Genomic DNA, 24,888 nt, shown 5'->3' with positions numbered 1-24,888 from the left:
CTATTGTACGCAGAATAGCCATGAGTTGGAAACAACTTGATCGCACCTGACAACAATACATTTGCAAGACCATATACGAAATGACAAAACCAAAAAAAAAATACATAAATAAGGTGCCATTGGCCGATTCCGACTCATGGTAACCCTATGTGTGTCAGAGTAGAAAAACTCCATAGGGCTTTCAATGACTGATTTTTTGGAAGTAGATTGCCAGGCCTTTTCTCCAAGGTGCCTCTAGGTGGCCTCGAACAAATAACCCTTCTGTTAGAGTCCGAGTTTTTAACCATTTGTGCCACCCAGGGACTTCTGTGATATGACAAACGGCTTATTAGACTTTTACTCTATGAACCATTCCTAAGAATACTTAAGAAAAAGACCATGCCAGGCCACAACCAATGACTGCCCTGACAGGCAGCACAACAGAAAACCCCTGAGGGGGCAGGAGAACAGTGGGATACAGACCCCAAATTCTCATAAAACGACCAGAATTAATGGTCTGACTGAGGCTAGAAGAATCCCTGTGGTCATGGTCCCCAAACCTTCTGTTGGCCCAGGACAGGAACCATCCCAAAGACAACTCATCAGACATGGATTGGACTGGACAATGGGTTGGAGAGAGATGCTGATGAGGAGTGAGCTATTTGCATCAGGTGGCCACTTGAGATTGTGTTGGCATCTGCTGTCTAGTGGGGAGATGGGAGGGTAGAGAGGGTTAGAAACTGGCAAAACAGTCACGAACGGAGTGACTGGAACGAGGGAGTGGGTTGACTCGTTAGGGGGAGAGTAAGTGGGAGTATGGAGTAAGGTGCATATAAGTTTATATGTGAGAGACTGACTTGATTTGTAAACTTTCACTTAAAGCACAATAAAAATTATTGGAAGGGAGGGAGGGAGGAAGGAAGGAAGAAAAAGACCAACAACTGAGCAGGAAAAGCGAATGAAAGGTCCTACTTGGTCGGAGACTCCCCTTCCTGGCTGCCTTGGGGCTCCTCTGCTGCTGTGGTCTCCTCCATCGGTGCCGTCTGCTCCACATCACTGAAAACAGCAAGAACTTTCCAGTCAGACAAATAGGTTCACATCAATGTCTTCTTGTATTTATTTAATACAGAAAAAAAACCCACATTTTAATTTCATTTTTAAGTAAATATCTTTCAAGAAACTATATACTCCATACATGTACCCTCATCAAAATGAAAATGAGAAAAATGCTCTAAATTGCTTCACCATATATAAATTCCTCAAACTGTGAAAAGTAGTTTGAGAAACTGAAGCTTCCATGAATGGTCTAAAATTAAGAACGGATTGTAAATGGCCAGAAAAATTATTCAAAACCGTGATTATCCTAGGGAATTCCAAATTTAAAAGAAGCCATAAAAATTCCCATAAGACAAGTGTTCAATGACATTATAGTGTGCCACATCGAACTTTTAGAAAACGGTAAGAAAACAGAAACAGATTCTACAAAAATGGGTATGAATACAAACAAGCTGGTGATGACTATTTCGGAAAACGAAGCTCTCGAATACAAACAAGCTGGTGATGACTATTTCGGACAACCAAGGCTCTGAAACAGGCACTGACTTATGGGCCATCATGTCTAAATACACAATCGATGGGTTAAAAATCACAACACAATGAAGAATCGTTTGAATTTTAATGTACATTATCTTAATTTTTCCTCTTCATGTCAACATTAATACTATCAGATCATTACTTTTAAAAAAAAAAAGTTCCAGCAAAGAAATTTCATTTTTAATAAGGTGCTAAAATTAGTAGATATAAATATATCCATTAGAAACAGTTCACAGTCTACAGACATTTTCCAAGTTCAGGAAAAGGCTTCAGTGAAAGTTTTAAAAGTAAGTTAATTTTTAAAATCGTAAACATAGATTGAACTGCAATAACTGACTTTTTTACATGTAAATAATTTATGTACACTCTCAACTCAAAGGTACTGTAATCAACATTTTTAAAAACTCAGTTTTTCAACATAAAATACAAATAACTTCTACCAAAAAAAAAAAAAAAAACCATGAAATGCACTCAGTGCTCAGAGGAGCGCCCCTGCTGTCTACCCAGTGGTCACTCCCGTCACAAACGGGCCGGCATCCACACATCAGCCTGACCTCAGTGGGGGCCCTGGATTTTTTTTTAGCACTCAGTACCCCCCCAAATCTAGCAGCAGTTCTGAATTATTCCAACTTTCCCTTTACTCCCTGGCTGCGTTAATAAACCAAGGGGGTAAAATAATGTAGGTTTACAGACAGTTCATAGCCTTCGGCAATTAATCACAAAAGGGTTATGGATATCCAGGGAAAGAAAAGGAGAAGTAATACAAAACAAAAAGCCTGTAAAACCAGCATTTCTCACATCTGATGATCCATTTGGAAAGAAAAAAAATCACAGATCTCTTCCCTCTACTGCCCTAAATTATTTTATCAATAAACATAAAGCTAATGTGATCCAGTGGCTGCAACAATGGGCTCAAACATAAAAATGATTGTGAGAATGGCACAGGACCGGGCACCTAACCACAGCAACAATGTGTTTATGCCTCTTACAGAACAATTAAGTTTCAAAATTAGCAACATTGATATACTTTGGCAGATGGTGTTATTTTGTAGACAGTAAATCTCAATGTTGGAGTTATGAAAAGATGCCCCCAGGCCCTTGCCTATATTTTGACTTCTAATATGCTAAGGCAAAGAATGCCTGTCTGCACAAGTGTGTTCCACAAAACGACATTAAACACGCCAAGCCTTTGCTTCCTGCTTCTGATTTAATCAGACTTCACACTTAACCAAATCTCTGACAGCAAACAGGTTTTAATCGAATGTTGCCTAATTAACGGCGTAAAACTGTCTTGCTCTTCACAGTAAAAACTGAAAGGCAGCATTATTGAAAAGGTTATCCATGATTGTCTATTCCAATTGGTGACAGGAAAATAATCTGATGTTATACTTTATTAATTACCACAGATGGAAAAAATTTCATTTTCAGTACAGACATTCGCTGTCAAACTGTTGGAAAAAAAACGGTAATATTGGAAATGGCTCAGTCACACCACTGTGAAAGCATCTTGTCCATATATCCAGTTATCACTGCCAATGTGTTCAAGAAGGAATACAAGCAAAACCCTACAGCAAAACTCTCACTCACACAGATAAATGCCCTGTGACAGCATTTGGCCCTCACTAGGCATGAACACGTCACTTAATGTGTTAGGTTCACCTGGGTTTTTTCCCGTGAGTCCAAAGCGGCACTACATTATTTTCGTGACGATAAATCCTAATCTCCACTCGTTAAAAAAAAAAAAATGGAAATCTTATTCTAAAAAAATATTTCAAATACAAATTGTTAGCACCAAGAGTTTTGACTTTATAACTCACAAAACAGCTTAAAATGTGTGCAATGGGGTGAGAGTCATTTTCATATTGGGACATGACACCCCACCAGGAACACCTTCCAAGTTCAACACTAGCCCCTTAGACTAAGGAACCACATGGAGACAAAATGATCTCAGATATAAATGCAAACTGAAATGAGGCGGTAGTATTAGGTAAGGTAGTAAATTACATGATCTAGAAGGTGCTGGCACTACTTATTTTATATTAACAAAGTAAAATAACTCAAGATTTGTAATATCGTCTTGTGGAACTCCAGACAAAGAAATACCCAAGTTTCTCTTCCTTTCAAGGACCAGACAGGTGTGCGAAGGTAGTAAATCTGATATTACATTTGACATTATTTTGTAGATTCATTTTTCAGGAAAACAATTTAAGAAAAATGTTTTATGTAAAAAGCTTACATTCCTTTCACCACAGCCAGAAGATGGAAACAACTTAAATGTCCACTAATAGATGACTGGATAAACAAAATGTGGTCCATTTTTATCACTATTACTCAGCCACAAAGAGAAATGAAGTCCTGGTACATGCTATGACATGGATGAACCTTGGAAACATTATGCTAACTGAGTCTGTCAGTCACAAAAGGACAAGTATTGTATGATCCCATGTACACGAAATATCTAGAAGAGGCAAATGTACAGAGACCAAAGATCACTAGTGATTACCAGGGATGGGCGGGAAGGAGAAAGAAGGACCTATTGCCCAGGGGGCACCGAGCTTCTGTTAAGGGTGGCAGAGAAATATGGAAATGGATAGTGGTGATGGTTGCACAAGATGAAAGTAATTAATGTCACTGAGTTGCACACGCGAAATGTTGAAATGGCAATTTTTTTTGTTTTATGTATATATATATACATATATATATATAGACACATATATATGTACTCAGCACAATTTAAGAACAAACAAACTTACATTGTTCAAAAGAGGAAAAGTAGAAATGGGTCCTGTAAGCCCTCACACTCTGGGCAGCCATCATTCCCCCAGCAGGGCCCCTGCAGCGCTTCCTACCTACGCCTCTGCAGGTGCCAAAAAGACATCGTTCCCACAGCTGTAAAATGACAGGGTACAAAGAAGACCTACCAGAACTCACAAAACTGACCAGATCTTAGGTACCCAGAAGCCTCAAGAAGAATGTCAAATTGGAAGCACAGGTAAAACCTGACCCTAAGCTTCAACCTGCAAATGAATTTATAAAATGAAGACGCAATGTCAAGGGCTGACAAGAACTATAGGTTACAGAAACATAAAGTACATATCCACCAAGTAGAACACCAGGAATTTCAAAGGCATTCCCGGGCAGCACCATGTACATGGGACACCAGCAGATACGTGGTCACCTGTCACAGATTTGTTTGGTTAAAATAAGACAAAATCAGAATTTTAAAAGCAATTTAAAATCTAATTGCAACACAAAACTGTTTGAAAAAGTTACCTCACTAAACAAAGCCATCTCCTTAAGCACAACACCAAGGTCATCATTTTAAAGACAAGCAAAAAAGATCCAGGGTGTCCCCTTGGTTGCAGGCTCACAGAGGGCTCATCTTTGCACCATACCTGGTATCTTTACCGGATGTCCAGCTGCGAACTCCAGAGCCACCCATGTTGTCTTCAGTTCTGACAGCTCTAGAGAAAGAAAGAGTATCCTTTAAACTGGAAATGGGTCTCCCACCAGCCTTCAAATCAGACAAAGTTGTCCCAGGATCAGAGTCCCACAGCAATAACAGCAGTAATATAAAGTCAAGTACACGTCAAAGCATGTTATAGATTCACACCATGTATTACTAAAATCTTTAAATGAAAATGGCATCGCAAAGAGACTCACATTTTATCATTCCCACCATATCTGTCAAATTCACGTCTCCCTCTCTGGTCAAAACCATCGAAAGCTCTGTACATGGGACCACCTCTCCCTCTGCTTCGCATCCCCCCTCTTGGGCCACCTCGTCCTCTCAGGGGTCGGTCTCGATCAAACCTGTCAACTGGTCTAAGGAGAGAGAGGCAGAATAAAAAGCAGTGAATTGGAGTAAAGATCTAAGGCTTTTTTTGAGAAAGAAATTCTCGCAGGACATTATGGTAATAGCATACTGGTAGCTTGAATAAGAAATTAACAGCTAATCTCTACTGAGCACATACTGTACTCGGCATTGTCCTGAGCACTTCATAAACATCAATAATCATCAATCATCACTTTAGCAAAAAATCATAATAGTTGTATAATATAAAACTATTGCTCCCATTTTACAGATGAGGACACTTGCTCAAGGTCACACAGCTGCTAGGAGGTAGAGTTGGCACAGGAGAAGCAGGTTCTGGCTGGGCCTTGTTACTAAGCCCAGTGGGGCATCCCTTTCTCTCTAGCTCTTTTTCCCTCATTTACGAAATGAGGAGGTTAGATAAAGAAATTCTAAGGTTCATTCCAGTTCAAATATTACAATCTTTAAGTTAAATTTGGAGTGTTTTATATATTAAGAAACATGGTTAAATTTCAAATCATCCTATCTCCCAATCTCTCTCTCACACATACCCACAGACACACACCCAGTGATGACATTTGGGACTGAAGATCAATCTGTTGGGTCTGACTTCTACCCCAATTACTCCCCATGAACTTTCAGGGACAGATGACAACCTTTTTGTATTAAAAAAGCACCTCTTGTCTTTATGTCATTTGAGCTCTCTGCAGCATCTGACGCTGCTGACTGCTAGTTTTCCTCTGACCTTTCTACTTCTCTTTCACTGCTGTCCTTAAAAAAGTTTTCTTGGAATAGAGAATACCTAAACATGGCACAAAATTCAGCTACCCAATTCCCCTTCTCAGAGGCAGTCATTTACAGATTCTCTAAAGGGAAAAATTATGTCCCTTGCCTTTTTTTCCTTTGCATTGTGGTGAAAATATACACACCAAAACATTCACAACTACTTCCACATTTACAATTCAAAGACACTGACGACATTTTTCATGTTGTGCCACCTATCGCTATTCTTTGCCCAGGGTGTCTTGTCTTTTTCATATAACGATGTGTCCTGGCGCTCTAGACACAGAGCTGCCTCCTTCATTCTTTCTGGTGCCTGTTTGTCCTTAAACCTGTCAGCACTCCCAACTTCTCGTTCCACTGTACACATCCTCCTCATTTCTGTGCTAATGATGCTTGTTCCTGTGTCTCTCACCTAGATCTCTCTGATTCCAGGCTACAAAGCCAGTGACTACCTGGACATCTCCACCTGGACACCCAGGCCTTACAAGTACATGACCATCACCGACCCCATTCCTCCCCCGATGGTCCCTATTCAGAGAACGGCACACAGCACAACACATCACCAAAGCCAAGACCTTGAGCCTCATCTCCCTCCTCTCTCTCCTTCCCCTGCCAATCTAACCACTAGGTCAGGGCACGTGCCCACTCACCTCTCTGTACACCCACTGCCTTGTTTCTGTCACTGAACCTCTTTGTGTGGTCATTCCTCATCCCCATCAGACTCTAAGCTCCTGTGGGAAGGGCCCTGTCTTTTTCATCATTATAACCCTAGTTTAATAAGATAAATTTGTCAGGCCTTTTAAAGACATTTAAAGCAATAACAAATTATTTAATAGAGATCCTGGCACCAGGAAATCTAGTGACATTAATGGCTTAAAAATCAGAGCTAGAGGTATATCCCATCTTACTTTTATGGCCAAAAATATTACATTAAAGTCTACTACAGTGTATGATAGTGGGTAAAAAGGGATAAAACTCACAATTCTCCTTCTTTAAAAAGATGAAAAAATACAGAAGTATTGACCATTAACTTCATGCCAGTGCCTTGTAAGAAACATAATCCTAAATACTCAGTTGCCTTTTCTGTCCCTTACCTCCCTGCGTCAAAACCAAGTTTTTAAATAGAGATTTTTATAAGAACTGATTCTAAATTACACTAAATATCTAAAGCAGAGTTCTAAAATGACAAAAGAAAAGTAACTGTGAATTCTTAACAAGAACTTGGACAGGGCCATAAAAGGAACAAGGTCTACCTAAAAAGTCAGAGGAAATGAAGGGCAAAAACCTCCATGACAAATGATGCCAGCAGTTAAAACAGAGCCTAAATTCACATGAAGTCCAGATCAAATACTGACAAAATACCAAATTCACTAAAAAGTACAATAGTGATTGAAAAAAAACAGCTATTACCATCCCTGTTCTGGTACTAACTCTCTTACCCATTTTTTATTTACTCCACACGTTCCTTCTTTCTACTCAATTAAATACATTCTCAGTTGCTTCTCTAAAACACTCTTATTATAAAATGTATCTTCTTTTTTTAAGGGCTGGGGAGGACTGAGGAATTCTGTGCTCGATTTAGGAAGCTTTATCTGTGATGAACCCACAACTAAAAGGAAGAAAAACAGTACTTGAGCCAAGCAAGCATCCTGCTCTACATATTCGTGATCCATTCTCTCACAACAATCCTAGTAAAGACACATGAGTATCTGTTTTATGGGTAAAGAAACTGAGCTCAGAGAGGTTACATAATTTGCACAAATCATTTAGTAGCAGAGCCAGTATGCAACCTCCAAAGTCCCAGCTCTTGAACGAGCGAAGAGTTAAATTACTCAGTGTCCAATCCACCCAATCACAACTGTCAGTACACAAGTGTACTTCCTTCTTGGAGTTTTTCCTGGGTAAAGCATTTGTGGAAACCCTACTGGCGTAGTGGTAGCATTTGTACATAACCAACCAGCTGCCACTGAGTCAGCTCCAACTCATGGCACCCCCATGTGTGTCAGAGTAGAACTGTGCTCCATAGGGTTTCCGTGGCTGATTTTTCCAAAGCAGATTGTCAGGCCTTTCTTTTGAAGTGCCAACCATTCGGTTACCAGCCACGTGTGTAAACTGTCTGCACTAGCACAGAATCCCACTTGTATATAAATATAATCAAATCACGTATTTTGTGCCTTGCTTTGATTTAATCTAATAAATATTTACAGTGACCCCTTACTTGCCTGGTGTCCTGTAAGATCCTAGGGATAGAGCAGCCCTCAGCAGGCTTACAGTCTCGTACTGAAGATATACAGGCATTGCTTACTCATTTATCTCATGAAAAGTATGGACAAATGCTTACTCAAAATCTTTAATCATCTTTACATCTCTAGTTCCTAATTTTTCCACTGAATGGAAAACCTATTCAATTATGTTAAAACTGCTATAAATGTTTAAACATCTGAGTAAGTGCTTCTTCCAGAATTGGAATTGACCTTAAATGACTAGCAGTAAACTGCAGAAAGGAAGAGTCAAAATGTATCCCAACGAGGGCAGGCTTTAAGTATTCTAAAAGTTCACCTAAATTCATTATTCGGAGCTCTAAAGAAAATCCATACAGCAATAAAACAGCAGCTGTATCCTCAGATTACATGAAACGCATGGCATAGCTGGTCTCTGGGTCTGACACACTGATAGCTAATCCCAGCACCACCTATGGCGCTGCTTCTACGGGAAAACTCACTCTGAACTCCAGGAGGCTCCCGGGAACACACTGCCCCAAGCCCCTGCCTGTCCTGGGTTATAGTAGTAGGAAGGGGCCTCATAGAGATCATAGAGGAGGGGGAAATCCTGGAGGCTGGGGACCCCCCCCACCCCGAGACTGTGACGTAGCTGCACTTATGAGACGCAGCTGTATGAGAACAGCGATGGCAACCCACTTGGCCACGGCGAATCCAAATGGTTTTAAGGGCTATATAACTGGCTGTTTGTCTCTCGCTGCTAGCTCAAGTAGTTACATTCACTCTGCTTAGAATCTTTATAATAGAAAGAGTTAGTAAAAATAAATAAATAAACTCAAAGAATCCCTTCAGCCAAGATAACCTACCCCTCTGCCTTAACACTGCCTCCTGTCTGAGGCTGGCTCACATTTAGTTGGCCACTCCCTCTCAGAAGCTCACACACCTGCCTGGTTTGCAGACCGTGGAGCAGATGGTGGCCAACATGTTGGCCTCTCTGTCTCCCCTCCAGCTACATATTCCTCAGGGAACTAGACAAAGCTGTTTTTCGCTTTTTACACCTCTAGTGCCTGACACAGAGTTGGTGTTCAATGAGATCTGGAAGAAATTAACTCATGATCAGAACCATCTGTTTTACACTGCCAGGAATGAGACCACGTTGTGACTCTTCCCTCTACCAAATTAGAATCAACATAAGGGTTACAAATAACAGCACTTTAAAAGTTAACCACAATTTAAGTTGCCTGGTTGACACAGATGCTCTGAATATATCTAGTCAAAAAAAAAAAAAGTTGCTGTCGAGTCAATCCGATTCATGGTGACCCCAGAACTGCACTCAATAGGGGTTTCAATGGCTTACTTTTCAGAAGTAGATCACCAGGCCTTTCTTCCGAGGAGTCTCTGGGTGGACTCAAACCCCCAACCGTTGGGTTTATTAGCCGAGCACTTAACTGTTTGTGTTACCCAGGGACTCCTATCTAGCAACACAGTATTAAAGTTTGTTTTATCATCTATGTTCAGAACATGCACGCTCCTATTTCAGATTCTACGACAGGGAAAAAGTGGCAACCCAACAGGTGTCCTCCCTCCTCCAGGTGAGTCTCACTGCACCAGCCTCCAGTGAGACTATAGTTGTCTGTCAGGTGCTCATCTCCCCAGCTAGGCTGTGGGAAATGGCTCAGTCCCTCCTCTGGCCGGCGGACTGGCACTGTCTAGTTCAGGCACAGCTACATGCTCGCTGACGTCTCGTGAATGAATGGGCAAATGAGGAGAATAAAAATCTGTTCTGCCTTACTGGGATAAAAATCCACGTCACCTGGCTGTGACCAGAGTCACTGCTAAAATGCTGGGTCTTTGTTTCCTCATCCATAAATCAAGGGGGTTAAGCTGGATAATCTTTCAAGATTATCAAGATTCTATAATTACATCCAATAAGCATGTATAGGTAACAAAGAAAGGTCAAGTGATGCCATTTTTCACTTGTCAAATGAGCAAAGATTAAACTTTATTATATTCAACTTTGGAGAAAGAGCTGGGAGAAATGCACTCACAAATTGTTAGTGATAGAGCAAACGGATCTAGAAGAGTGATGTGTCACTAGGTACCAATACCTCCCTTCCCCACCAATGCCATTCATTTTCACACTGCATGCTGCTATCCCACCTTGCCCTGAAGCACATGCCAGGCCCCAGATTTGGACACAGAACCACCCAGCTGAGAATCACCGCTATGTGGCTCTAACTGGATTTTCACCTCCATCTAGCAAACTACACACATACATAAAAGACTGCTCACTAGGTACTATTCATAAGCAAAAACCCTGGAAGCTGAGCAAAGTTCCAACACTAAGAGAATGACTAGGATGTCATACACTCAAGCAACAGACCGTAACAGAGCCATTAAAAACACTTACCAAACATTGTTACTAACACAGAAATTGCTTATGACTTTTCAAGTGGAAAAGAAAGAATATAAAGCACTCAGCATATACATATTATGACCCAGCATAATATTATGACTCAGCATATATGTATTAGGACCATAACGTCTTAAGTACATCTATGCATAAAAAAAGAAAAGGAAAAAATAGGCCAAAGTGTTAAGAGTAATCACCTCAGATGGTGAGATTAGATTGATAATTTTCTACATTTTCCTGTCTAAAATACATCGTCTTTATTAAAGATAATATGAACCTTTATACTCAGAAGAGGAATTTTTAAGAAAAATATTTTTTCTGATACTACCAAATCCATAGCCATCGAGGAGATTCTGACTCATAGCAACCCTACAGGACAGAGTAGAACTGCCCCACAGGGTTTCCAAGGAGCGGCTGGTAGATTCCAACTGCCGACCTTTTGGTTAGCAGCCAAACTCCTTAACCACTATCCCACCAGGGCTCCCTTCTGATAGTAAATGACTTATTAAATACAAATCAAATTTCCTTGCAAGTCAAAGGTCCTTAGATACTCCCACTGTGATGCCCTGAGGACAGCATCACTTAGGTGGTGCTCTCGCCCAAAATGCATGACCTCGCTCCAGTCATGAGGAAACATCACAACAAACTCAAATTCAGTGACAGTCTACTAAACAGCTGGCTATACTCCTCAAATGTCAAAGTCATAAAAGCTAGAGGAAGACAAAGAGCTTTCCATGTTAAAGGAGACTAAAGACAATGCATGTTCCTAGACTGGATCCTGAGCCAGAAGACTGTTTTTCTTTTGCTAAAAGGATATTATGGGGACAATTGGTGGAATCTGAATAAAGTCTATAGATATGTGATTTAGAGAATTATATAATAGTATTGTAATAATGTTCATGATTTGGTCACTGTACTATAAAAGAATATATTGTTTTTTAATTAAATACACGTATTTAGGACTAAAGGAACATTTCTGCACCTTACTCTCAAATGACACAGAAAAAAAGTGTGTGCATGTATGTTTTATATATATGTAACATACATACATACATAGAGACAGAAGAATAAAGTGAATGTGATAAAATGTTAACATTTGGAGAATCTGGGTGAAGGGTATATGGGAATTCTTTATATAATTCTTGTAACTTTTCTGTATACCTGAAATTATTTTAAAAGAAAAAAAAATCCCTCTATAATGCCATATCCCACCCTATCCCTAGATGCTGTAGGCATATTTCCACACCAACACAGATCTGTCTTACCTTTTTAAAGACTACATTCTTTGCTACTACTAAAGAAAAGTGGCTGGGTTTGTGCATTTGAACTATTATTTCCTTATTTCTACAGAATAAATCCCTGAAGTAAGGAAAAAAAAAAAAAAAAAAGCAGCCAAATGCTTCCCCAAATTATCTCTGATCCAGGAAGCTTTTAGTGGGCAAGTAGACTGCGACCATTAAGAAGCAAACTTCAACTAGTCACCAAAAAGCAGAGTTAAACTTTTCCATAAGCCTCTCCTTCAACGTGATGGTGGGTACCACATCTCCATGTTCTGAATATGTAACTTCTAGGTAAACAGATCTGCAGAAGTTACCACCTGTTTGGCCCTCTCAGACTGACCTGTTCTCTGGTGGGCTTTTATTTTCTTTAATGGAGAAAAATTTTACAAAGCTACATTCTTGGTTAAAACCTGTAGCAAGGATCCTAAATGGTCAGGGGTTGGAAGGCTTGGTGAATAGTGGCTCACTTGATGTGAAACTGTACACCATTCCAGCCTTCCTTAAACCTTTTTATTTTAACCCATCGAGTCAATTCTGCCTCATAGGGATCCTGTAAGACAGGGTAAACTGCCCCATAGGGTTTCCAAGGCTATAAATCTTTACAAAAGCAGACTGCCACATCTTTCTCCTATGGAGCAACCAGTGGGTTTGAACCGCCAACCTTTCAATTAGCAGCTGAGTGTTTAACCACCGTACCACCAGGGATCCTTTCCTTTTTATGTTATTTACCTTGAAACGTGATTCACTAGTTTGTTTCATCTAAACTGTGGGTTATATAGGTTTAATAGTTCAACAGAAACTGCAGGTGGCAAGCCCCCTTCTTATTAGTGCCAACCATAAGACAAGTAACCGCTACCTGTGTGCATGTGGGGTACAGCCAGCCTGCACGCTGCTGTATCACTCAGGAGGGGTGTTAAGACTGTACCAGCCCAAGACCCCCTTCCACGTCACAGTACTTTCTAGAGGTACATGAGCCAAAAAATGGTGTTATGCATTATACTAGTTTTTCTTCACATTTCATCATGACAGCCAATTGAGCTGACCACAGGGCAAGGAGGAATTTCAGTTTAAATCTATTACTAGTCTAAATTAGTAACACCAAGTCAAAACCATAATTATATCCCTAACCTAGAGTTAGAACTTCAAACAAAAATTTAACCAAATGAAAGTCTGCCACACTCCTGTAGAATTTTTTTTACAAGAGTGCTTTTCATAGTAACCAATACACAATTCATTTTTCATCAAAAAATCACTTTCTGAACCGAGACCTAAGGTCATCTATGAGATAAATGGAAGGTCTTTTTTGTGTCATCTAAGAAAATATGATTTGACACTTAAGTTGGCAAAATATTCCTAGGACTGGCATGAGGAGCAGGTCGCAAAGGCTAGTGGTTCTCCAAGTCCCTCTGGTGCCCCGGAGCCCCCCGACCCAGGTCTGCGGTACATACTTTTCATCTGTAAACTTCTCAGCTGTGAACTCTGCCTGCCTCTCGGTCTCATAGGGTCGGTATTCCCTGTAGGATCTCCGCTCTGCTCTCTCCAGCGCCGCCTCTGTCCCCCGACTGTCATTCCATCCTTGCTGCTCTCCTCTTCGAGGAGGTCGCTTCTGACCTGCTGGCAGGAATTCAATGGAGAGAGCTGGAATGCAGGTCTGCAGGACAGCACACTGTTAACCTTTGCAGGTATTTTCAAATTTCACTTTTTCCAGAAGACAATGCCATAGAAAAACCCGTGTAACTTGGAAAAGTGTGAGGAGAAAAAAGAAAGCTGCCAATAATCTGACTAGGGTCAACTACTATGTAATAAAACCTTTAACAGTTACCACTGAATCACACACTTTCCTTTATATCCTACAAAGTATGATAAGATAAACTGCATAAGCTAACTATAATTGCAGGCATCTCACAGCAATCCTGTGACAGCTATGGGTACAGTATATTTTGCTGAATTAACTACATTTTCCAAAAGAGTTTTACCAAAATCCGGTAGCTACGCTACATCTGGTAAAGTAAAGGATCAATAGTATGCATTTCAGATTGTACAAGCAGGCCCCGGTTACGAAAGTCTGATTTCCGTACAAAATCGTACAACCCGTAGTTACTAAACGGACCCCTGAAAAGTCTATTAAAAACTCGAGGCACATACAATGGTTTGTAATAACAAACAGGTGCTACTTTGTGACTCGCATCAAAACATTATTATTACTGTATTATTACGTTAAAGACGTTTTGGTGCATCTGGAACTGTGTCTTTGATGTCTTTATGCATAGAAAGCTACACTGTATCCTAAGACAAACACTTAACTGATGTTAGATACGAACCGCACCTACCTGCTCCAATTTAGGCACAAACTCAAAGACAGCCTTAGGAATGGAACTCAGTAATCTGGGGATTGCTTGTACTGTTAGGACTCCAATTGCAGCTTCCATAGTCAGCTTCTAAGTTTGTTTGTTTTTAACCCAGTTTTTATCACATTGTTTTCTTCTAAAAACAGATTTTCCTGCTCTTTGAGATTTATACATTTGCAATCATATTCCCAAACATCAGCCCAAATTGATACATGCTAGCTCACACAAGAGCCAGCAAGTCCTCAAAGAGGGCAATGAGGGCCGGCCTCAACTGGGACAGGGCAGGTATGGGGGCACTAGCCTTCTCCTGTCCCCCTCACCTTACTGTGCTCCCCTCTAGTTGTCATGCTTGACAACTTTCAAGCAAAGGCTTTATATGGGGAACTTTTTCTCCTCTTATACCATCTTCCAAAATTGTCCTTTTATCTTTTTCTGGACACAGTTTAAAAGCTCTCCATCTCAAACATTACGTGCCATTTAGATCTTAGTGACTTCAGGTTTCTGTTTTTAGGGAGGGGTATAAATTACTCTTCCCATGGGTTGCATGGCCATAAAAATATTGAATGTACCCAAATCAAGGGGTGCATTTTTAAACTACTGGATTCCTCTCCCACTGAGACAGATACCCACATGGCCCTTAAGGAATATATGTTTATACATATTTTTCTACACCCCCACTTAATATTTTCTACCAAAACTATATAAACCGAGCCCAGGTAAACATTAACATAGTCCCAATACCTTATTGGGCTCTTTTTTAAGCAGAAATCATGTAAGTGACACTGCTGAAATAAAATCATGTGATCTGTGACTCAGCAGTTTTTTTTCAGATGTGAAATATTAACAAAATATTAATTAGTATCTTGAAATCAGTTGTATAACAGACCTAAGTTCAGTCTCCTATGATCTTAGTGTCTCATAAGCTAGCAATGTTGAAATCGGATTTGTCTTCTATAGTGAGGTCACAATTTGAGCTTGTGACATATTTAGCTTGTGGGAAAGATGTTATCATAAATGGAGCACTACGATTTTAGTGCAGAAGTATCAAGACAGAGACCGAAAATCCTGTCTAAGAGAGTACGCAATGCCAGATCTGTCACCACACACTTTACTAACAGAGATCAAAATTGGAAGAGGTGTTTGAAATATTAGACGAAGCCATTATGAAACGTGTATAGTTATGAAAAGAAATTAGCTAATGAGTTGAAAATTATACTAGACATTACATAACAATCATCAGCAAACATGCTAACTGTAACAATAATTTTTAATACCTTCCCCTAACATAAAAAAAAGTTCTTCCAATACACCTTCAAATTTCCTTTATAACCTATAGTTTTAAAACAATCCTAACCTCCCCACTCAACTACAGAATGACTTGGGAGCTTACCCCACCCACCTTCTTTCTGCTTCCTCCAAGTTTTTTTTAACTGCATCAATTTGGCATTCACTCCTCACGACTTGAAATACGACATTTACTGCGTGCTTTTATACCAAAGCCTGTTCCAAAATTTGGGTATTAATTGAAAACTTAAATAAGACTGGACACTTTTTTTTTTTTTTTTTTTTACTTATTAGGATCATTATATTGCCAACTCCCTGAAAACATTTCATTCTCTCTCCAAAATACAAGAAACAAAGGAAAACAGGGGTCCACTTTTCTTCCCCCTCACAATTTAGTATTAAGAGCTCAAGACTGCGGCTGAAGCTGGCTTGTTTTCTTTTGCTGGATCAGCGGCTCCAAGTGGATACCGCAAACACTGCACATCACTGGCCCTTCCCAGTAAGCAGTTGGCACGACCAGTGCCATCTCAGACCTCAGCCCAAGCCCATGTGAAGGGACCAAAAACAATGAAATTTACAGTGAGGTTCCTGCAAAATAAAAACTGAGATTTGGCTCAAAGACCACAGTTCTGAAAGGCTAGGAAAGCAGAGCTGACGCAGCCTCTGGAGACTTGAAGAATGAATCAATTTAGCAAGGTTCAGAACACAGGGCCTGGGTGCATTGCTAGATGGCTAGTCAAGGATATTAAAAACCTAAGTTTCCATGGGAGAATCTTACGATTTCTACATCCTTTGGGGATTAATAAATGTTCCTAAACATGGCTGAACACGTTTAAACTTTGATTTTTGTCCACACTAAGCATTCACCTATAATATTCTAACTAAATTAAAAATTCTGAATTAGAAAAATATAGTACTTTATGTCAGTTAGGGCTACAAAGCTTTGAGAGAGTAGCTAACACCATTACAGACAAATTTAGTCCAGTAACTACATACACAGGAATTAATTAGCTGTTTGCTCCTCCAATAATATACACTGAAAAAGAACTAGAATGATAAGATTTTCATTCTAACTACAAAATCAACTACAGATTGTAATAGGCTACAATGTCAAGTGAAGGTAGCCATTTGCAACTGTTTATATAAGTTAAGGAAAAAAAGTTCTGTGCAACTATAGATACAAGTTGTTAACAGGAGGGAAAATAGGGGCTTTTCACTTTATACATTTCTGAGCTGTTTACTTTTTTTTATAAGATGATGTTTCATTTGTAAGAGGCCTAAGAAAAAATACATCAGTAGATATCACTAAATGCAGTTCCACACCACTGTTAGAAACAGGGAGCAGAAAAGATTAGCCTTCCTAAGTGTTTAATTTATTACTATATTTACCCCTAAGTAAATGTAAAAGAAAACAGAGAACATAAAACAAAACATAAACTATAGCTCAAGTCTTGCTGTCTATAAATAAGCCCATGAACTTCCTGGCCTATCAGGAGGCCTTGTGACCCAACAGCATTTTTGTTAACTTCTAACACCTTTATTGTATTGACTTAATTTTCTGATTCTCAAATGACGACTACGAACTGGACACAGATAAAGAAGGTAAATCATTACCTACGTCCACAAGTCAAAGCCCCAATATTTGAACCAGCAGGTGCTCTTTCAGGGTAGCTAGTTTTTATCAAGTGGAACAAGTCAATAAACCCAGTTGAATACACTGCCATGTGATGGGTGGAGAGGTCAAACTACACATCTCAATCTTAACAGCATTTTTCTGCAAACCTTGGAACTGACCATTGCCTTATTTCAGGAAAACAGAGGAAACACAGGTGGCATCTTGCTGATTATGCCACTGTTGTCAGCTGCAGGGAGAGAAATGACCTCAGAAGTACACTCCCTGTACACACACAGTAGTGCACAAGGTTTGCACTGGCCCTTCTTGCTAAACAGGGAGGAGGGAGCCTTGAATATCGTTGAAAAGGTTAAAAAGGATTTTCTTAAAGCAGCCTTGAGTTAATTACAAGTTACACATCCCATCAACAACAGTACCAGATGCACTAAAAACCGATGCCTGCAGACTACTAGAAGCTTGTGTATGGGGATGCGTTAAATGAAGAGAGCTTGCAAGGAGCCGGGGATCCCGCGGCCACCTCACCAGCACGCTCGCTCGTTCGCGGCCCTGACGTCACAGCCGGGCCCCACGCGGTCACCAGGCCTTCACTCCATCACCGAGGCCAGGCAGCCCCTCACTCCGGCCTCCCTACCATTTTCCACACATCCCAGTCTCTCACCACCACCTCCAGCGGGCTGGGTGCTCTCTCCCCGCCACCCTCATCTAAGAGGGACTCCCCTCTCTCCTTCCCATTACGCTTCTCTTTCTGCCTCCAAAGCACAATCTTGCAGAGGCTGGGCTCCTTGCTGGCTCTGATGTGAGACCCCCGGGGTAGCAGCCCTCACACGCCCCAGCAATATTCCTCAACTTTATCCAACTTGATCTAAGGGCTCACTTCCGGGGTTTCGAGACCCCCCTATCTCCCCCCTCCCCCACAGAAGGGGCTGGGAAAGGCCAGAAGCGGTGGGAACCTCCCGCCCCACATTCTGGTCCTCTTTCCTACTTTCCACTGCCACAAAGACCCTTAGCTCACCCCAACATTCCCCAGAGTCCCCTTCCCTTTCTGGAACATAGTTTTTGGGACCCCAGCCTCACAGTGGGGGTCGAGGAAAGTTGAAGAGGGTGACCTCAGTGACCCCATTCTCCTTCTTCTCCCGCCCGCCGCGCCCACCCGGGGGCGCCCAGGTGCCGGTGGGACGTGCGTACCCGGCAGCTGCTGGCCACCCCCGGGGCTGTCCGGCTGCTGCGCGCCAGGGGCCGGGAGGCTCTTGCGCTCCTTCTGGGACTCCCTCCGGCCGCTGCCCGCGCCGGTTCTGTGACCCGAGGCCCCGGCGGGGCTCCTGCCGCCGCGGTTGCCGACCCCGGCTGCCGCCGCCTCGTCGCGCCTCTTGCGCTGCAGCTGCTGCTGGCGCCGGCGCTCGGCCTCGCGCAGGATGTCGAACGGGTCCGACTCGTCGTCCAGCAGCTGGTGGAAGCGGTTGGCCACGACGCAGCCGAAACTCTCCTGCATCGCTGCGCCGGCGGCGGCCACGGGGCTCCCCAGGGCGCCCTTCATGCCGCCGCGGCCACTGCGGGCCCGCCGCGGGCAGCCCACGCGAGCGAGTCTCAGCGAAGCCGGCGGCGAGGACCCATCCCACCAGCTGCCGCCGCCGCCGCCGCCCTCCCTGCCCTGCCCGGTCCCCTCCCCGCCCGGCGCCCACCCCCGCGCCGCCGCCGCCGCCGCAGCCCGCCCAGCCGCCGCCGGGGGGCCAATCAGCGCGCGCGGACACGCCCCCTTTCCTAGCCGGCGCGCCTGGTAGCCCAATCACTGACAAGCTGCTGTCTCGTCATGCGACCTCTATGCCCCGCCCCTCCGCCTCATCTAGGGAAGGCGGGGTCCAGGGGGCGGGGCTATGGGGGGAGAAAGGGAGACTTGTGGTCCAGGGCGCCTGGAGAGGCGGTTTGGTTCCAGCTGTCACGTCTGTTCTCTTTGAAACTCGGTCCATATTCGTTCTCAGTCTGTCTTCTTCGAAGATTATATAAATTTATCTAGCCATTCAACTGCTACTTCTTGAGCACTTACTATGTGCCAGGCACTATGTTGTCAGAGATCCCAGGTCCGCGTCTTCGAGGAACTTAGAGCCTACAAACTGGGAAAAGTGTCCCGAAGGGAAGGCTCCAAGTTCTCCAGGCGTCTATAGCGAAGAAGGAGCCCTGATGGCGCAGTGGGTAAAGAACTTGGCTGCTAACCAAAAATTCAGCTGTTTGAATCCACCAGCCGCTCCTTGGAAATCCTATGGGGGCAGTTCTGCTCTGTCTTCTAGGGTCGCTATGAATCGGAATTGACCAGACGGAAATGGGTTTGCTTTTTGGTTTGGGGGGCAAGGCTTTCTCTAGGAAGTGACGGTTAAGCTGAGGTCTGAAAGATGGCGAGGAGCAAAGTTTTGGCGTGGGATGGAGCAGTGTACATTCAAGCTCGCGGAAAGCCTGTGTAATTGGAATGTAGAGTGGGAGAGAGGTCAGCAGGGACCTTGTTTTGGTCTTTATTCTAGCAGCAGTGGGAAGCAAGTTTTAAGCATGGTCAGAGTTTTATTTGTAAAGGCCACTCCAACTGCATTGTAAAGGAATAGGTTGTGGGGAGGTCAGAACACGTGTGGGAGACCAAGCAGAGATTATTACACAAGTCCAGGAAAGCTGACGATAGTGACAAGGACCAGGCTGGTGGCAGTGTGGTGGGGGGAGAGGAAGAGTGTGACTAGAAGAGAATGAAGTGTTATTTTGGAGGTAAATCAACAGAACTTGGTGATGTCCTAGATAAGGGGGATGAACCAGGAGGGAGGGTACAGTGACTCATTTCTCTGGAGTGGGCAGCTGGAAGGGCGGTGCTATTTGTAAAGAAAGAGAGCACTGGAAGAGACCACTTTGATGAGAATCATGAGTTCAGTCTTCGACACGTTGAGGTTTGAGTTTTGTTTTGTTTTTGAGATATTCAGTTGAGGCCTGGTGCACAGAGGAGAACACTTGACTGGATTCCCTCCAGGAAATCTTGCCAGGGCTCCTGTGGAGACAATCTTGGCTGCCTGTCCTGCAGCCATTCCTCTTCTGCTTACATTTTTACAGAACTGGTATTTTGTTCAGGTATTGGGGGAAGTTGGGCCCCCTTCCAGTCTCAAACGTGATTCATCTTAAATCACACATTGTAATTCCATTCCCTTGCCAGGCTCATTATGTGAAATGTGGTAGAACAGTCCTCAGAAGTAGTACATCAAGGGGAACTCTGAGAGAGCTTTTCTTGCTTCTAAGAAGGGACTGGGTGAAGGGATCTGCCCTCTTCCACACTTCTGTTCTTTGGTCCTTGTTATGTGAGAACATTATACCTAGAGTTGCTGTCCCTTATTAGAGCATGAGGGAATTGGCTGATACCCTGAAGATGGCCCAGCAGAATGACAGAAAAAACCTACACCCTTGATGTTGTTGAGCTGCTGACTTAGCCAAGAGGGAACCTCCCTAAGACCAGCTGTCACTGAGTCAACTCTGACTCACGTGTCACAGCATAACTGTGCGCCGTAAGGTTTTCAATGGCTGATATTTTGGAAGTAGATCACCAGGCCTTTCTTCCACGGCACCTCTGGGTGGACGCCAACCTTTTGGTTAGCAGCGAAGCATGTTAACCATTTGCACCACCAGGGACTCCCTGGGAATGTTCTTACCTTGGACTTATTATGTAAGATGATAAATGCCATCATTGCTTAAGCTACTCTTAGTTGTGTTTCTTGCATCTAAAAGTATCCTGTTAGAAGACCTTGCTCAGGTGCTTCATAACCAGCTTTCACTTTCTTTTCATAGCAAGCAGCAGAGGAACCCTTGTCCCAACTGCTGCCAGGTCTGTGTTTTACTCATTCAATTTTATGCCATTCCAAATGAGGGAAGGGATGATGCCTGATACATTGCAATTTGTATTCCCAGTACTTAGCATTCTAAGCTGTCATAGTAGGTTCTCAAAAATATTTGTTGAATGTGATGATTTTAAGATATTTGGTTCTCTACTTCTTTGAGTCAGCACAGATTACTTTTTACCCTAAACAATCAAAAACAGGTGTTCAAACAAAAACTTGTACACAAATGTTCAAAGCATCACTATTCACAATAACCATGAGATGGAAACAGCTCAAATGTCCATCAACAGATGAGTGGATCAGCCAAATGGTATATAGTCATGTGTTGGAATATTATTTGGCCATAAAAAGGAATGAAGTACTGATACGTGAAATAATATGGATCAACATTGAAAACATGCTAAGTGGAAAAAAAAAGACACAAAGGCTGCATATTATAGGAGCCCATTTATATGAAATGTTCAGAATAGGCAAACCTGTAGAGACAGAAAGCGGATTAGTAGTTGCCATCATTATTATTAACATTATCATCATTTTGAATCAGGCTTAAGACCAAGTAGAGCCATAATGGTTCCTTGTCATCATAAGGCGAATGACACTTACAAAGATTCTTCATCGGAATCACCTGGACGGTGAGTAAAACACAAAGCTTGCTGAGCACCCTTCAGAGTTTCTGAGTCAGTCAGTAGCTCTGGGGCAGGGTCCGAGAATCTGCATTTCTAACAAGTTCCACGTTCTGCTGCCACTGGTGGTCTCTGGCATCTTTAAGACACAGCACCAAGGAACCATCGCTACTTAGGGACAAGGGCCTGTCATCTTCCTACTGGACATCCAGAGTTAGGCCATTCCCCTGCTTTCCTCCTATTTTCTCTCCAGCATAGTCAACCCTAGCAATTTCTTAAAGCATGCACTTAAATTAGGCACTCCGTCCTAATTTCTAAATCACAACCTCCTAAGACAGTTCCAAGTGAGCCAGTTCTGGTTGCTTCAGGGTTAACCAGTTCCCCTTGAATAGATTCAAACTCATGTCGATCCCATGTGCGTCAGAGTAGAACTGCTCCACAGGGTTTTGCTGGCTGTAATGTTTATGAAACCAGGTCTCCAGGCCTTCTCTGTGGGTTCAAACCGCCAACCTTTAGGGTAATAGTTGAGTGAAAACTATTTGTGCCACCCAGGGACCTCTCAGAACACCTTTATAAACCCCACTGCCTTAAAGTCAATTTCAACTCACAGTGACCCTATAGGATAGAGTAGAACTGTCCCGTAGGGTTTCCAAGGCTATAAATCTTTACAGAAGCAGACTGCCTTATCTTTCTCCCACACAGCTGCTGGTGGGTTCCAACTGCCAACTTTCAACTAGCAGCCCAGCACTTTAATCACTGCACTACCAGGGCTCCCAGAACAGATTTAAAAAACACTGAAATAGGGAGCCCTGGTGATGCAGTGGTTAAGCATTAAGGCTGCTAACCAAAAGGTTGGTAGTTCGAATCCATTAGCTGTTCCTTGGAAACTATGGGACAGTTCTACCCTGTCCTGTAGGGTCACTGTGATTTAGAATCAACTCAAAAGCAATGGGTTTGGTTTGGGTATTAGCTGGCCAAGGATTTCTTATGGAGCTGTTGATTACTTTAGAATTTACTGGTGGTAACTCACTAAGCAGCCTCACCTGTTCTAACTCACCACTTTCTGCTGGGAGATTGTACCCTTAAATGCATTCCTGAAATACAGCTCCATCACATTAGCATGAGTTATTTGCAGCACGGTGTTTAACGTGGTTAGACTGCTCTTTCTAATATATGAAAACAATCTTTAGTAATTATAATACCAAAGGAGCAGTGAGGCATGGCTGCCCTTCCACTGTAGTTGTTTATTACCACCAGTGGAAATAGTTAAGCTGAACTGCATACAAAATGGAAATTACCTTGAGTTTATTTAACATATGAGTTCCATTGGGAATAATAAAATAAAACACTAAAATCTTCCAGATTGGCTTTAAATTCACAGAAAACACTGGGAGAGTTCAAAACAGGGCTATAAACCAGTTTGTTCCAGTTCAAAGCCCTCCCTGCTGAGGATTTGCATTCCCGCCCCCCCCATATACCGAATGAGAATCTACAGTTTAACAAGATCACCAGGTGATTCTTAAAAAAAATAATAAATTTTGAGAACCACCGCTCTACTAGTGGCTCTCAGAATTGGTCCCTAACCAGCATCATTAGCATCCCCTGGGAACTTGTTAGAAATGCAAATTCTCAGCAGGGGTTCAAACTGGAACCAACTGGATGGAAGCCCTGGTTTAAAAACAAGTACCTTTATTGCTTTCAATTACTTGCGTAGAGCCACACCTGGGTAAGGGCCAAGGCGGAGGGAGCCAGTGTAGGCTAGAGGGATCGAGTTTTTGTTCATTGCCACAGAGCTGCATTCATTCCGCTTAGTCTCTGTTTTGGAAACCCTGGTAGCGTGGTGGTTAAGAGCTACGGCTGCTAACCAAAATGTCAGCAGTTCGAATCCACCAGGTGCTCCTTGGAAACTCTATGGGGCCAGTTCTACTCTGTCCCGTAGGGTCACTATGAGTCGGAATTGACTCGATGGCAATGGGGTTGTTTTGTTTTGTTTTGTTTTACTCTTTGTTTTTCCACTGGATTACCGTTATCTCTTTGCTTACCTTTTCTCCTCGATAAAATCAGGATGAATATAATCTGATGAATGAATAGTGGGAATATCAAAGAAATAAATGGAAAAAGGTAAAAAAAAAAAAAAAAGGAGGGGGCTGTCTTATAATGGTTTTTACTTACATAATATATGCAAGAATGACAGTATTTTTCCTAACTCCTTTTTTTTTCCAGGAGGATCTGAACTCTCTTTTATAGTGGTTGAGTCAGTTATGACAAGATTAATGATGTTACAGTGCCTGGTTTAGCTATTGCAAGATTGATAAGTAAATTCAGTTTCCCACAGCAAATGAGTGAAGGAAGCATGTACCCCAAAAGTTAGGAGTTGCAGAACCATAAGCCACCAGCTAACAATCAGGATGCTATAGGACAATAGCTAGCAAGAAAACCACACAGTAAGTAATTCATTCTGAGCAGATACAGAATAAATTTCAGTCAGGCAGGAAAGAATCTGCACCCCAATCTGACAGACATTTTTATTCTTGCTGTCATCAAGGTTCTCAACAGCTTTCTTTCTTATCCTTAAAACAAGATGTTGCTAGATAGTACAGTGTTTTGTATTCTTAAAACGCTCATGTCAATAGAGCAAAGTTTTTATTCTCTCAGAGTTCCTACTATTAAAATTTTGATCACTGGTTGCAAAGTTAATCAAGGTTGACTAAGATAATTTGGGATTTCGAATTTATTAGTTCCATACTTATTCTGGATCCTTAAAGTTGTAAGTGGCAGAAAACCGATTTGGAGAAAGTAAAACAAAGGAATTTGTTGGCTCTAAGTTATAGTCCAGGGATGAATCAGGTACAGCCTAGGCCAGGGATAAATCATATCAGAGACTGATCTGTCTCTCTCCCTCTCTTTGTTTTATTTTCTTTTGCATTGGCTTAACTAGCTTCTTTCCACAAGGTGGGTCCCAATAGCACCATGTTTAAAGCCTTACAGTTTCAAGGCCCAACAGAAAGAGACGGAGAGTTTTACTTTGAACATGTGCACAGAAGTCCCAGAGTTCATCATTGGCC

At 42.2% G+C, this 24,888-nt stretch overlaps 1 protein-coding gene across 2 annotated transcripts in view; it reads right to left on the bottom strand.

The window, feature by feature from the left end:
- The window catches only part of HABP4 (hyaluronan binding protein 4), a 46,469-nt gene extending 27,486 nt beyond the window's left edge, over positions 1–18,983 (bottom strand). Inside the window, exons 1-5 of one of the 2 annotated variants that reach the window (XM_049894903.1) lie at positions 18,532–18,983; positions 13,530–13,695; positions 5,236–5,397; positions 4,968–5,036; positions 952–1,035 (exon numbers count right to left, since the gene is read on the bottom strand). In XM_049894903.1, the coding sequence (XP_049750860.1) occupies positions 952–1,035; positions 4,968–5,036; positions 5,236–5,397; positions 13,530–13,695; positions 18,532–18,880 (830 nt within the window). In that variant the 5' untranslated portion in view covers positions 18,881–18,983. The remainder of the gene's footprint in view (positions 1–951; positions 1,036–4,967; positions 5,037–5,235; positions 5,398–13,529; positions 13,696–18,531) is intronic. The other variant, XM_049894904.1, reaches the window with a different exon arrangement.
- Positions 18,984–24,888: the final 5,905 nt, after the last annotated feature.

Source organism: Elephas maximus, chromosome 9, assembly GCF_024166365.1.
Source record: "Elephas maximus indicus isolate mEleMax1 chromosome 9, mEleMax1 primary haplotype, whole genome shotgun sequence".
In the NCBI taxonomy this organism is placed as follows: Eukaryota; Metazoa; Chordata; class Mammalia; order Proboscidea; family Elephantidae; genus Elephas; species Elephas maximus.
This window is presented reverse-complemented; position numbering and strand designations above follow the sequence as displayed.